Below are 15,461 nucleotides of genomic sequence, written 5' to 3' on the forward strand. Positions count from 1 at the left end.
TATGCACATACTATACACATGTATAATACATAGCAATCCAGTTTGTTAACCCTAGTACTGCTTTGTATTTAGGATTTTTCCCTCATTAAAGAAGTGTACTTGAGCCATTCCCCTGGAACTCTGGTGACCATTGGCAGGAGACAGCAGCAAGCAATTCCAGCACATGGGTGGGGAAATCAGAGGGTTGGGGCTCCTAACAGTGAAGTTATGTCCTCTTCCAAACCCTGAAACCAGACGCATCTCACCCTGTTAGAGTCTGTAAACAAGTCAAAATAACACCTGGCATTTTGCCAGGGGAATGTTAGAGTTCGTAAACAAGTCTGGATGGTGCCTGGCAAAATGCCAGAGGGAGTGGTTTGAGAAGTAACAAAAGCAAGCCATTAAGTGTGAAGATTCCTGATTGGTTGACTGATGTATCTAGTTTATGTTAATTAGATAAGCTGTGTGGAATGTATAAATACTGCTCCTGTCCTGCAATAAAGGGCTTCCAGTCCTGCTGTATCAAGTACACAAGTTATTCGTCACCCCCCGGTTATTTTGCCCAGCCAGCCGGGCTGCGGCATCACCCTGTGAATCGCTGTGCCCTGGGAATGGAGCAGCGTCCAGTGTTCTGAAGCCCTGGCAGCTGGGAAGGCCACCTGGTGCTGTTTCTCTGCAAACAAGTGTCCTGCTCCCTGTGCTGAGAGCATTGATGTGGCTCACTCTGATCACTCTGAGACCCACTGGCTCTCTCGGTCTGTCACTCAGATCTGCCATTGGAGCTCAAGATGGCGGCTGATTCTGCTGTTTCTTCAAACACACCAGGGCTCTGGCTGGTGATTGTTGTCCAGGTGAGGTGGAAAGAAGGTGAACGTTGGTTCAAATTACGAGGTGTCCAGGGTTCTGCGTAATGAGGGAAATAATGGTGATAACAATAGCCAAAACTTGAGTTCTGCCAGCGCTGGGCCGAGACCCCCTGCTGAGACCCCCTCAGGTCCAGCAGAATCAGACTCCTCTTCACATCTCTGCTGGTGAGTTCGATGACTGCGCAATGCGAAATTCAGTGACATAGAGAGAAGGCCATTCCACTGTGATCATCCATGTGGGTGGCTCAGGCTGTGTGTCATTTAGTAGTTTAGCACCAATGACCTGTCCAGTCGGAAACAGTGATGGGGTGGTGTGGCCTCCTCTGCCCTCTCTCCTCCCCTGCAGCGTCCATTTCCTGGAAGCCCGTGTCGAGGGACGCAGGTCCCTATCGAGGTTGTGTCTTTCCGAATGAGAAACACTGGTGTTCCTGGAGTCACCTGTGCCCTGTGAGCCCCTCAACACTGCTCTCACGTGATAAGCAGGAACATATCAGCACATCATCCTGGACTGCTGGGCGGGGTCAGTGCCCAGCAGGAATGAGGAAAAGTGTGCGTCCCCACTCCTGTGGGGCAAGGAGTAAACAGGATTTCAGAGACGTCTTTGTACGCTGTGCATCTTTCCCTTCTTCCTGCCCACGTGCTCCAGTGACTGGGGGTTTGCCTTCAGCAGGAATGTGGGTAGTAAAATACGACCAGTGGTTGGTTGTAAGAGCAGCTGCCTACACAGGGCTTGGTGCTCTCCTCGCTCCTCCTTCACAGACTTGTCCACATAGGCACCGTGTGAAAGTCTGTGTGTCCAAGTCTCTTGTGCTGCCTCTCCCCCAGACTCTCAGCACCATGGCGGGAGGATGCCCGCGTGATCTCATCTTAACTGTACCAGGCACAGGACTCTGTGGCGGGGATCAGTGAAGGAATAAGCAGCTGCAGCCACAGGAGTGGTTGGATCATGTGCTGCCAACCCTGCTTCAGGCCTCCGTAGACAGGGCTTCTGTCAGTGGGTGGCATGGCTCCCTCCGAAGCCTCCTGCTGTCCCTTTTCCCTGCAGGGAAAACTGACCCTTCCCGTGCACAGAGCGTCAGGAGGAACCCAGCGCTCAGAAGACTGAAGATTGTGTGCAGGAAGCTTTTAGCTCCGGATGGCATTTAAAAGCCAGTGAGCACCTGTGGATGCTAGTAAAGTGAGTCACAGGTCAGTGGGGCAAAAAGGATGGGCTCATCTATGCCAGGAGGAACTGGGGATCCCCAGAGCCAGCAGCCAGCTTTGTGGCGGACAGCACACAGGCTCATGCCTTGGGCCTAGATGCAACGCACTGTGGCTTTAGCTTTACTCTCAGTCCTGGGCAGGATCCTGCTTATGTGCAAGTGTAGACTGGATGTGCACGCAGAAGCCCTTGGGAGAATGATCACTAAATCATTGGCAGTTTAGGTTTAGAGTGGTGGGCGTTTGGGTGGTCTCTTCTCTTATGGCTTCAGGAGCATCCTTTGTTCCATCAACCCACCTGTTCACCCTGCCAACGTCCCCTAACACAACTCTCAGAAGTGATTGATGGAGTTCTGATCTCCCTCCATCATGGAAGATGATGGCCACTCCCAGCCTGAAGGCAGCCAGGACTCGGGGGGAGGGGGGGGGGCGCTGCTGCCCTGCAGAGGAGGCTTGTGCCCACGTTCTCAGCAGCTGCTCTTGGTGTGGGCTGTGCTTTCTAACAGATGGCATCCAGGCCCTTTAGTGTTCTGCTAGTCCACCCACCTCCATGCTGCGACAGGTGGGCCTGGCCTCTGAGAGACCTTGCCACTTCCCTGAGACCTCACCCTTTTCGGAGGCCAACTCTTCCTAAGCCACACCCTCTCGGAGGCCCCACCCTGAGGTCCGGCCCTCCCAAGGCCACGCCTACGACCTCCTGCCCAGGCAGCGGGCTTGAGGCTCCCCTGGCTGTGGAGGGGCGCCTGGAGTGGCTCTTCCTCGTTCATCTCCCACAGACCCGCTGTCCGGCAGCTGGGCAGTGCCTCGGGTCCTAGTAGCAACTCACTGACAGCAGGCGGTCAGAACTAGTTGCATGTGACTGCCTTAGTTCCACCTTGACCTCTACCCAGACATGGCAGTGCCCACTGATTCACCTGTGCTCCTGCAGACTTGAACCGGAAGCCGCAGTGCAGGGTCCGCTCTGCGGAGGGCCAGATGTACTTTATTTAGTCCACAGGGGAGAGGTCTTCATGCACCCTCTCCTTTCACCAGGGGTGTGTGCGCGAGAGTGTGCCCAGTGACTGACACGGAGAGGAGCAGCATCAGGATTTCTTAGTATGTTTATGGTTTTATCTGGATACTTTCATTTTCTACTTTCGTTATGCTTTGCAGCACACGTACTTTCAACAGGCCAAGTACAAAGTTTGTAAATACACAGGCTTCTATCAAAATAGTGTGCCAAAGTGTATTTACTGGTAGGGTGCACAATTAAAAAGTGGGCATCTGCGCTGGTAGATCGTGGCTTGCACTCATCTCAGGTCTCCCTTGTGGTCTAGCTGCCTGTGTGTGTTGCAGCAGTGCTGAGCCAGGACAAGGAGCCTTAGCAATGGTATTCAGGGACACAGAGAGGCCAGTGCTACACCAAGGCAGCAGGGGACACGGTCCAGCAGGACTGAAGTGACCTCTGAGCAAGTGCACTCATAGACTTGTTGGCCAAGGCCAAGACGCAGGCTGGGACTGAAATGGGCTCTGAAAATGAGTGACCTGTGACAAGCTATGATGCATGTGGATCTGGTAGCAAATGATATTGCCATAAAAATGTTTTTTTTCTGGTCAAGTAGAAATTAGAAGCCAAGATTGCAAATATAGTAATTCGGCTACTACATCTAAGAAAATGGGGCTTATTTTTTTTTTCTTTGCCACAATTAATAACAGAAAATAAGTGAGGAGACAGAGAATAATTTTAGAAAGTTTTGTTGTAACCCCCAAAGGGTTTTTGCTTGACTTTGAACCATTGGGCAAACCATTTGCCCAATGTCTCCCTCAGTTGACCAGGAAGGATGCCATTACCAAATCCTCAGTTGGTGTAGGTGGAGGATGGGCACTGTGTGTCACTGAATAGTGTTATTTTTTAGATGTAAGGTCCCCAAAGGCTCATGTGTGAGACAATGCAAGAACATTCAGAGGTGAAAGGATTAGATTACGAGAGTTATAACCTGATCATTGCATTGATCCACTGAGGTGGCTTAACTGGGGCGTACTGCAGGAGGCAGGGTGTGGCTGGAGGAGGTGGGTTGGTGGGGGCTGTCTTTAGGGTTTCTGTTTTGTCCTGGTGAGTGGAGCTCGCTCTCTCCTGCTTCCTGGTTGCTGTGTCCTGAGCTGCTTTCCTCCACCACACCCTCCTGCTGTGATGTTGGGTTCAGAGCAACAGAGTGGGCTGATCATGGATAGAACCCCTGAATCCATGAGCCAAAACAAACCTTTCCTCCTCTAAATTGTTCTCGTCAGGTATTTTGGTCATAGTGATGGAAAAGCTCACTAAAACAAAACAAAACAAAATTCTCCTATGGCATGTAGGTCAGACGTGAGGGGAGTGACTGGCGTGGTCTACTGAAGACCAGGCCCTGGGAAAAAGGTGCCCATTGGCATCTCTGGGGAGAAGCTCACAGGCAGCCTTTCCTCCTGGAACTGGAGACACTTGGGATCTCTTCTTACCTTCCTTCTTCAAATTCCCTTGAAATATGTGGGGGTGGGGGTCATTGCTTAAGGGCAGCATAGCCAACTAATCTCTGCTTAGCCAAGAGCAGCCTCCCACACAGGTGATCTCAAGGTGGACTCACTGGCTGTGCCCACACGGTCCACCATGCTTCCAGCTCCACAGGAAGTGAATTTCTCATCTCCCACCAGCCGGGACCTGAGCAGCCTCTCTCCCCCCGGCCCTTCCACCATGGTGCTCTGCCTCACCTTGGGCCCCGAGCAAGGGGGTTGGCAGACCATGGACTGAACCTCTGAAATCATGAGCTCAAAGTAGACTTTTCCTCCTCTCAGTTGCTTTTGTCAGGGATTTTGGTTATAATGATGCAGGGGGTGACTAACATAGTCACCTGACCCCTTGATCCCTGAGCGACTGAGTGGAGCAGAGCGGCCCACTGACCTGAAATCCCAGGCATGCCTTTCCACAGAGGACAAGATCCCATTCCTCGCTTCTGAAGTGAGCAAACCTTGGGAGCACTGTCACAGCAGCTGAGCCTCCGCTTGTCATAGAATGGCAAATGGAAAGAGTCAGGCATGGCTCATGTAAGGAGGGAGGGTGGAAAGCATCTCATTGGCTAAAGGACAGTGGACAAGCCAGGTTCAGAAACACTTGCATGTGTGAATCCTAGGGGACCAGAGAGAGAGAGGGAGGTGGAGCACAGGGGCGTCACGGGCCACAGTGCCGGATGGATTTCCTGCTCCTTTCTCTTCTGCTGCGTCTCCTTCTTATGATCAAATTCCAGGGAGACAGCTTTTGGTTGGGCTGGCTTGGGTCACCTGTCCACCTCTTGCCCAGGGTGAAGGCTTGAAGCCCCTGGAATGGCAGTTTCATCATCGGGGTGCAGGTTGACCGAGGGCAAAACATGTAATAGGCTACTGCTACCTGGAATGGGAGGGGTGGGTCGGGCAGGGGCAAAAGTACCAATCATGCAATCCCTTCTATATCCAGGTTCCCAGCTGTTCCTGACTGTGTCAATCATATGCCTGGCTACTTGGGATAGTGTGTGTATGTTGTAGGCACACTATGTCCATAATATCAATATCATACTTAATATATGCTTGAGCTCATATGTATTCTGCACATAGAGTGGAGCTTCATTGTGCTTTATAAACATGGCATCCCCCCAGCCCAAGCAGGGTGTGCTGTGGCAATCCACGCTGCATGTGAGAGCTTTGGGGAAAATTATGGCCTTCCCCCCAACACCATGGTAGATATATTATTAAATATAAATCTGCAGCAAAGCGTCTTCGGAAATCAAGTACTATGTTTATCTCTGTGTAATGAGGCTGTCAATGTAACCTGTATTTATTGAACCACAAGTAGGTTATAAAACTTCCATTAATGACTGTAAGTAACTCAGTTGTCATAAACAAAGAAGAAATTAGCATTTGGTTCAGACCCAGTGGAGCCAATCCGCATGAGTTCTAAGAACTGCTGTAACGTTCCAAACACTGCCACTTGCGGCTCTGAGATAAGTGTTTCAAAATTATTAACACCACAAAGCCGTGCTTGGTGAGCACTGGGGCTGGTTCCCTGAGGAGTGAGTTTCAGTAGCTGGCGTAGTTCATGATCAATAACTACCCGTGGTGCACGGACCCCTCTCCAGAAACCAGCCTTCGCCAGGTCACCCAAAGCACGCCCTGGCAACATGCCTTCTTTTAGGATGATGTCCCGTACTTATGAATGGCAATTCCCACATCCTGCTCTAAATCTCAGAAAGAATTGGCTCTTAGAGACACTACCCTCCAGGAGAGCTCCAGGTAGCTACAACATAGTAATAACCACAAATGTTGGTACTGTCCAGGTTAAATAAGCAGCCTGTCTCATCTCAAGAACTTGAAAACCTTTCATTGGAGAAACTTTATCCTAACCCCAAATGACCTACTGTAGAAATAAAAGTTAAGAAAAAATATAAACCCATTATATGTCAGGAAAGTCCCATGTATTGATATCTCCCATGTAACAAAACGCTTGCCAAAAATCTGGCCAGTAACCTATTTGTTTCAAGCAAATGTGATTCAATAAAGTTCCAGGGCACAGTAATTGGAAAAGCCCTTAGAATTCATCTTGTTGTAATAGTCACTGTCCCCGTGAATTTAATTTTTTTTTTTAACTAGCAAGTCTTCGTTGCCAACAATCTGACTGAGTTTCAGCAAATCAGGCATCATGACTCAGGGGCAAATCAGTGCACGTGCTGGAGACCCCACATCACCCCCAAGGTCAACAAGTTGTTAGGCTCACAGGACCCAACATCGAGTCACACTCACTGCTAAGAATTATTACCACGAGGGGATGCAAAGAATAATTTGCAGGGGGACAAGTCACAGAACTGAGTGCAGGGAGACCTGCAGCCAGCACCCAGCATCCTCTCCAGCTGCTGTCACAGAATGTCCTGCAGTGACAACACTGAGGGCTGTCCCCTCAGGAAGCTCACTTGAGCCTGGGAGTCAGGGCCCCACTGGGGACCATTCATCTATACACCCTGAGCCTGGAGTCAGGGCCCCACTGGGGACTGGTGGCCCATGTGCCCGGAGCCTGGGAATCAAGGCCACACTGGGGACTGGTCAGCGCGGGCTCCACTGTCTGCACATCTGAGCCCAGAGCCTTCACCATTACCAAGGAGGCCCTGGAGGGACTTCCTGGACCCTAGCTCCCAGGTGCCAGCCCTGCTGTGAGGAGGGGGCTGCCTCAGGTCTGCTGTGGGGAGCCTTTCCTGAAAGTGTCCTTAGTTGGGGGCAGTCATGTCTCAATTTTTCTGCAAGCTCCAATCCTGGGAGTGTCACCTTCTTTCAGCCTTGCCAGTCCCCCCTCCCCAGGAGCAGGGGCCTCACTTGCCTCCTCTTATGGTAACAGCCAGGGTTCAAGGTTCACGCCCTGCTGTCTGGAAACCTAGAGCATGGGGGCCAGTCCACCTTGGGCTGCCTCCTACTGGTCACCTCAGTGACCAGGCTTCCAAAATCTTTGTTTTCCACAAGGGACAAGAAAGAGAAGACACGTGGGAATCACGGTTTCTTCAAGCGCAGAGGCAGCTTAGGAATCCGGCAGCAGATGACTGTGGTATCCTGTCTCCATATGCTACTGTCGCATGCACACTTTCCTTTGAGGTTTCTTAGGGAAGATTAGGAACATTTGAGGCCACCAGCTCTGGGCTCCCTTCTTCTCCTTCCTCCAGGGAACAGAGTCCCCGGTGCCTTGGAGGAATACTTGTGGGCACATCGCCTACCCTCCCTGGTCAGAGGGGGACATGGCCAATGTGCACTGTCAGGGGGCTCTAGGAAGTTTGCACTTGACTGAGGTGTGCCTAGACATCGGATGGCATGACCACACTGACCAAGGTTGTGTAGCAGACGGCATGAATGGAGTGGGGTCCACTAGCCCTGCACTGGTAAGCTCACTGGGAGGCAGCAGGCAGCAGGTGCCTGCAGGTCAGATCCTGCACCTGGCCATGGGTTCCCCTCTGCTTGGCAAAAATTAAACTGTTCCTGACTGTAGAGTGCATTTGTGAGATGGAAGGAAAAAAGCTCGTGGTGAACTTAGCTGTGCATCCAGGGTGTGGTAAGCCCTCCATAACTATGAGTGAGATGACGTGGTAGACAGGGCGATTATGAGGACCTCGATGGCAGCGGTGATGAGGACCTAGAAAGAGCAGAACCTGAGAAGCCCAGCAGACCTGTGCAGATAAGATCGGTGCCCACAGGTGCCTAGGGCCACCTGTGTTCCCTCCTGTCTCAGCTTTAGCATCCTATTGTGAACCTGAGCGCTGTTGGGGGAAATTAGTTGAAGGAGAAGTGTTCCTTCCTCACTTGCTGGTACACGGCGGGGGGGGCTCTCAGGGAAGGTGTATCCTTATTAGAACCTGTACTTTTGCATGCTTAGCTCATTTCCTGTTTCCACTTAGTTTTCCCAATGTAAAGGTTTTCAGGCAGGCATGTATGTGTGCATGTGTGTGTGCGTGTGGTGTGCATGTGTGTGCACGCGCCCATGGTGTTTTAATTAAAGGCATAAAGCAGCAGGAAGATCCTCTGTTTCCCTCTGTGTCTGGTTTGATCTAGGCCAGTGTACTACCACAGCTCCTTTATTAAAGTTAGGGGTACCTGGGAAGAACAGGGGGGCAGGAGGCGGTGGCAAACTCGTATTTAACTGCTACTGTTCCTGAGCTCCGACCTTCAAGGTGGCAGCGTGTGAATGAGCTCATGGCCTGCTCCCATCAGCAGGATCCAGGACCCCAGAGCATCTCAGACATGGCTTCCTGTCTTCAACAGGGCAAAGGTGAAGAAGGGTGTGAACATCGTGGGCGTGCGAGCCAGCAGCCCTTCCATCTGGGATGTCCAGGAGAGCGCAGAGTACACGGGGAGGTACGCACCAGCTGTCATCATCTGTCAGAAGAAGTCTGGCGGCTCAGAAAACAGGTGAGTCACACCCGGGCTTCAACCTGTGTCCATCTACTGTGGTGGTGATGGTGGCCTTTCCCCACAATCGCTGAGTGCTGTCTGCATGGCGGCTGTGTTCGGTGGGTTGTTATTAGTGCCTGCAGCAGGACGGACGGATTCCTTCAGCTGGGAACAATGCGCTCTAATTCACAGTGGACCTGTCAAACCACAGCACAGCTCTGGCACCTGTGAGGACTACTCCACGCAGGTGGAGTGATCTGCAGACCAGGCTGCACTTCCCCATGACCTCCTGCTAGCTCACAGCATTAGGTGAGCCTAGAGTCTGGGCATCTTGCAACATGGCCCATTTTGCAAGTGTCAAAGGCCGGAGTGCAATCCTCCCTGTGCACGGGGAGCCTCCCACATTGCCCAGTGTGATGGTGTTTGTGTGCAGGCATATTCTGATGGATCAGGGAACTATTGGCTGTGGAATTACAGGGAATTGTGAATCACTCTGGGGAGAAATTAAAACCCGAATCTGTCTCTGATACCCACCAAATTAGAAACAATCAGTTCACAGCTGGGCAGAGAGAGACTTGGAGACTCGGTAATTTCTGATTTATTCCACTTTCCTAGAATCTCATTGTGGCTCTGGAGAATTCCTAGTCTGGTCACATTTTTGTCACTTTTAGATTTATTTTTTGCTTTTCATATTGCTGAAAATCTGAACAATAATGAAAGGAGGAATCTGGGTATGTAGGCCATTATTTCTGGAATGAAGTTTTAAACTTCATAGCTCCATGTTTGGAAAATGTATTCATTTCCCATTATTTATTATAATACAGAGGTAATGAATCTCGGTTGATAGTTATTACTTTTTTTTCCGTGGTTCATTACCAAGGAGCATTGGAACCCAATTCGGGGGTGATTCGATTTGAATTCCCTTCTGTGCCCTTTGCTCAATGTGGGAGCTGAGAATCTGGGTCGTCTGCAACGATAGCTTGTCCTCTTCCTCTTGTGGCCAGTATTTGAAGATGTTTCTTTCCCCCTGAAGATTCACTTGTGGAGCCAATGAGAGGAGAAAGAGGAAATGTGTATTTGAGTTTTGAGTTCCTTCCTGGTGTTTATGCAGTTATAGTGGCTACATGGGTGGGTTGGATGACCCCACACATGTGCATGGTTAGTGCCTGCAGATTGCCGTGGGACACGAGGTACTCTCTCTGCAGAAGGTCTTCTTTGTGTTGATCAGCTGCAAAAATTAGGACATATGGATAGATGGATGAAAAAATGGGTAGATTGATAGATGAATGGATAGATGGATGGATGGATGGATGGATGGATGGATAATGGATGGATAATTTGTTCTTTACCAGAAGAGGAAGGTAAGTTTGGGGGAAAGGGTCTCAATCCATGCTCTTTTATTTTTTATTGTGATCTCTTTTTGCCATCTACTGTCTTGAGTTATTAGAATTAGCATTTGTAATGTTTTCTATAAGTTGTGAAAGGATTTGAACCATTACTAAGCATTTTTTAAACTTGACTTTTTGATTATAATTGAATCTCTCTCGGGCACAGAGGGGAAGACTAGAACCCTCTGAGGGTGGAGGGTGGCAGCTACAATGGAGGTGAAACTGCTTTTCTGTGGATTTCCAGATTCTCATCTTCTGAATGCACATGGATTTGCTGTCTCTGGCTCTTCTTTCATCCGAGTCAGTGTCTTCTCTGAGAGACAAGGCCCTGGTGGGACATTCAGGTGCCTCCAGAGGCTTGGTATCCCTGTACCATCTGCCTAGGGAAACTTCTTCATCCCTCACCATTTCCAATGCCAGGATTGGAAACTTGACCTCAGAGCAGGAAATAGAAAAAGCAAGTTTGTACACACACGTATGATTGTATGTGTAGTGCCTTCTGTGTATGTACTCAGAAAAGGTATCATGTGTGCACATAGATATGGCCACATCCATCTAAACATGCTCCTACATGCACATGTTGTATGTGACATGTAAGTCACATGACATACTTGCTGAGGGACACATTGCATTACATCCAGCAGGCATTGCTTGATGAGGGAAATCTAAGCTGGAAGCTCTTTGGGTTTAGGAATCAAGGCTGGTTTGCAGCTGGGTGCCAAGCCTTATGGCATGTTGGGTACACAAAGGGCTGTCTATAAATGTTCGTTGAAGAAGTGTTGGAGGGAGACCATGTCTCTGTTAGTGTGTGTAGTGGGATAACATCTGTGCACACCTGTACTGAACGGCCTCTAATCTAATCTACCTGTTTGAAATAGGAAGGTGTCTAGAGCACATGCATTAAGACTCTATCCGGGCTCTGTTGTGAGCAGACAGTGTCCTGAGAGGGACGCGCAATATGCTGCCCCTCCTGAGGAGCAAGCCGGAAGCTGGGGAAGGCTGGTGGGTAATGACTGTCTTCAGGAAGCCATGGGGCTGCCTGAGGATTTTGCTATTTCATAAAACATACAGGATGAAAATAGAGACTTTGAATACATTGATTGATACGTTCACCGGTTGTCCTCACTTGGAACTTCTCAGCTATAGATAATTCCATGAGGGAAGCCTTGCACCATGACAGCCAGGGGCCAAGGGCAGGGAGGAGACACTCTTTCCGCTGGGAAGCGCATCATCCAGGGACTGTTTTAACCGCAGGAACTGCTTGGCCCCGGGAACTGCTTGGCTCTCTAGGTCCTTTAACTTTCCTGCCTGCTTTGCTGTTCTTCTTAGTGGCAGCGTGGTCACTGGGATGCACAGGAAGCTCTGTATTGTGATAATCCACTACGGATCAGGGAGTCGCGTTAATGAAGTTAAGTCCCTGTGGCAGGTGTAATTTTGTGGATTAAGGAGACGCTTTAATGGAAGTGACAAGTTCTGCAGATCCTTATCTGCACTGCAACACACCTTCCCTGTTTGAAGACGCGGGCTGTGGGCCTCTCATCCTAACAGGACTGATGTGAATGTTATCGCAGCGCTCAGATCTGTCTTGACTAAGCAGCACTGGCTCCCATTCTGGAAAAGAAGCAGATAATCATTATACTCTGTCCCTCGAATCCCATGGTGCCTCTCAGACTCTTGCTCATCCTGACCCTGCCTCCGCTCAGGTGATAGGTCACGAGGCATCCGGGTTTTGCATGGTCTTAAACACAAGTGTCTCCCAGGCTCACCCACAGCAGATCTTGGGTGACGTCAGGTGGCACACAGACCTGAAAAGTGACAGAAGCTTATGCTCAGTCCCTAGCAAGGCTGTGGAGTGGAGGAAATCCATCTCCCCCAGAGTACCATATGTCTCCAAAGCCTCCGTTCCTTGCAGATAGCTTGCAGACAGGAGGACTGAACAGCTACAGTTTAATCTCTCTCTCTAATCGTCATCTGCCTATTCCAGGCAGTACTGACTTTCCATTTACTGTAGGTAATGTGCTTTGTTTTAAAACAAATGTGTTTTAAGTAATAGAATGAGCTGTCGTAAATAAAAACGTAATTGATATTTAAACGGTATTTCAGATCTGGCCAGATAGGATTGAAATCTTGACTATATAATGTTAGGATGACTAGCCATGCTAAACAAGCCTCAAACTATATTTGTCAAGATCATTTAGGATCATTTGTTTAATTTTTTTAAAAACCCAATAAGAATGGCATAAATAAGATAGAAATTTCTCTTTCACATAAAAGAAGCCACAACACAGGCGGGCCAGGGCTGGTAAAGCGGTTCCCAGGTACCCTTAGGGTCCCAGGCACCTGATGTGCTAAGGCATGGCTGACATCCTCATAGATAAGACGGCCGTGAGGGCACCAGTCATCGCATCTGCATTGCAGGCCAAAGAAAAGTGACTAGAAAGGTCTTTATGGGGACAACTCTTCCTAAATGACCTTCCTGCTGTCCCCCGTTTTCTCTCTTATTCCTCATTGGTCAGAATGTGACCACCTTTCTACACCCGACTTCAGAAGGACTTGGGAAACCACTTGTGCAGGCTGTGAGCCCAGTGCAGAACCAGCGTCCTGCCCCGCAGACAAAAGACTGACGGGATATGCTGGGAAGCCACCAAGGTCTGTTTCAGCAACCTGTAGGGACCAAAGACAGCAGGGTTGCTATAGGAAGATGGAGGAGTGTTGGCAGTACCTCGGACGGCCTCCCGCTCCCAGGTTCCCATGGAAACCCGCATTAGCTGGCACCGGAACCGCAGAGGAGTGTTTGTGGAGGTGCCAACGCAGGGGAGAGAAGTCATCTCAGCTGTGCCTTTGTGATCCACAGGACCTGAGTGTGGGCGGGGACCTGGGCATGGGATCAGGACCATCTCCTAACACAGGCAGTGGGAGGAGCCGCGGGTGGCCGCGAGCCTGTCCGAGCCAGCAGGTCTCCATCTGCACAGGTCCCCGGGGACCCCAGTGCACCTCGAGGCCGGCTCCTGGCAGGACCCAGAGACAGATGGCGATTTCCCCATGAGAAATAAGTTGGAAAACCTCACAACCTCATAGTTAAAGGCAGGGATTCCTGTGTGAACTAGAGAAGATTTTAGAACCTCGTCCGTCTTCTCAGATTCAGACTAAGCCATGTTCCTTCAAGGGTCGCCTGCAGTCAGCTGCAGCAGCGCTGGAGATGGGAATGGAGGTGAGAAGCTGGACCGCCCTGGCTGCTGGATTTGCTACTACAGAAAACCAGGTCAGAGTTGTGGAATGGAAACTGGAGGAGAAGGAGAAGCTTGAAAAAGAAGATGAAGAAGAAAGTTAGAGAGGTCAGTCCCTGGGCCCGCTGGACAAGATGCGAGGAGAGCAAAGGAGCAACAGCAGGAAGGACTGGACGTGACAGCACTACCGGAGGCCCTGCAGTCCCACTAGCCAGCGCACACAGAGGCCTGCAGGCAAGCGTCCCTACAGAGTGTGTGCACACAGATATGCCTGCAGCTCTTGCCACAATGACCAGGAAGTGCACATGACCCCAGCCTGAAGGACACAGCAGTGACCATAGGATGGAGTATTAGGCAGCAGTTAAAAGGTAGAAGCATGGATCTTGCTCAACACAGAGGGCCTTGAAGAGGCACCACGTGCATTAAACCAGACACAAAGGACCATGCTTGCACGATTCTGTCTAGACGACACGTCTGGAATAGACAGAATCACAGAGATGGAGACAGATGTGACCGCTGAGGGATGTGGGCTTTCTTTAGGGGAAATAAAAATACTCTAAGATCAGATAATGGTGATGGACACACAACTCCCAACAAACTGAAATCCATGAATTATGCACTTTAAGTTGGTGACTTTTCCCCCACGCAACATGAATTACATCTTCAAGCCAGGATAACAAAGCACTTGATTACAAAAGGGATGGCTGGGTGGTACCAGTGTTGCTGATAAAATAACCCCAGGGCAGGGCAGTGGCCAAGGCGTGGGTGCAAATGCTGAGGATGTCAGCCCCAGTGTTAGCTGAGGATCTTGTCTCTTTTTGTTAGCTCACTGTGTGTCTTTGAAAATTTCCTTAGTAAGCAGGGATTGTTTTTGAGTTAGAAAAAGATGAGCTATGGAAAACTGAAAAAAAAATTTAAAAGTTGCCATGCACCGTGGCCGTGGGAATGGTTTCTGGGGGTTCTGAGCATTCGTGTTTTGATAGCTGATTGGAAGATGGGAGGGGAGACTGGGCTGGGTCACGCTGGCTCCGTCTGGTGGCTCGCCCAGATCTGAAGCCAGAGAGCTGGACCTCTTTTCGTCTTAGGCAAGAATTGCTTATAATGGAGGCATTACTGGTCACTCAAACACACTCGGCTGCTGGAGAAGATAGTCTCCACAATTTCTGTCCATTGCTGCTCAAATGCTGCTGGATGGCAGGCTGGGAGTGGGAAGTGAAGGTCTCCAGGGTGTCTTTTCCTAATTATCATAAGTCTCTGTTTAGAGATCACTTTCTAGCGACCTGTCAAGACACTGCAACCCTTTTGACATCCAGAAAGCAAAAACCCAACCCAGAAACAAGCCTGAATCAGTGCCTCAAGCTGTCCGGTGGCTTGTCTTTCCTCGTGGGCAACTGTGGCCTTTCGATCCCTTCAACAGCCACAGTGTCCTCGTTGCTGGGCTATCAAGAATACACTTGCTCTATGGTGGTGGGGATTTCTTGAAGGAGAGGACAGGCATGTGGACTGAGACTCAGGGAATCTAGAGCTTGTTCTCACATTTCTTCTGCTCACCCCAGGGCAGGCCGGCAGGTCAGCAGAGGGACACTCCGGGGCCTCTCTGGCTGCCTCAAGAAGAGCATCCTTCCTCTCTGTCAGAAACCAAGTGCATCACATGCACACGCTGTGAACCAGTGCAGAGCACCCGAGAGGACCTGGCACTTCCCCTGGGCTGTGAGCCTGCCTGTGCGCTGTGAGCCGTGCTCACTCCTGAGCCCTCATGGACCGTGGTGGTTGATGCTTCTGTCTTCAGGGTTTAAATTGAACCCCCATGGTATGAGGGCCCTTGATGGATGGGCGGCGTTTCCCCGTGTGTTTGAACTCAGAAGCTGCAGGAGCCCTTCCTTTGAGCCCTGTTG

General features: G+C 50.2%; 1 protein-coding gene across 4 annotated transcripts in view; it reads left to right on the forward strand.

Moving 5' to 3' along the window:
- Positions 1-15,461, forward strand: part of Tmem132d (transmembrane protein 132D) — a 496,798-nt gene that overhangs the window by 219,292 nt on the left and 262,045 nt on the right. For 2 of the 4 annotated variants that reach the window (XM_015505636.2, XM_048785908.1), the window contains one exon: positions 8,823-8,969. The exons of 1 other annotated variant lie outside the window; for it this stretch is intronic. In XM_015505636.2, coding sequence (XP_015361122.1) covers positions 8,823-8,969 — 147 coding nt within the window. Of the gene's footprint in view, positions 1-1,893; positions 2,034-8,822; positions 8,970-15,461 lie in introns of those variants that run through there. One more of the 4 variants, XM_048785907.1, reaches the window with a different exon arrangement.

This window comes from Marmota marmota, unplaced genomic scaffold (assembly GCF_001458135.2).
Source record: "Marmota marmota marmota unplaced genomic scaffold, marMar, whole genome shotgun sequence".
In the NCBI taxonomy this organism is placed as follows: Eukaryota; Metazoa; Chordata; class Mammalia; order Rodentia; family Sciuridae; genus Marmota; species Marmota marmota.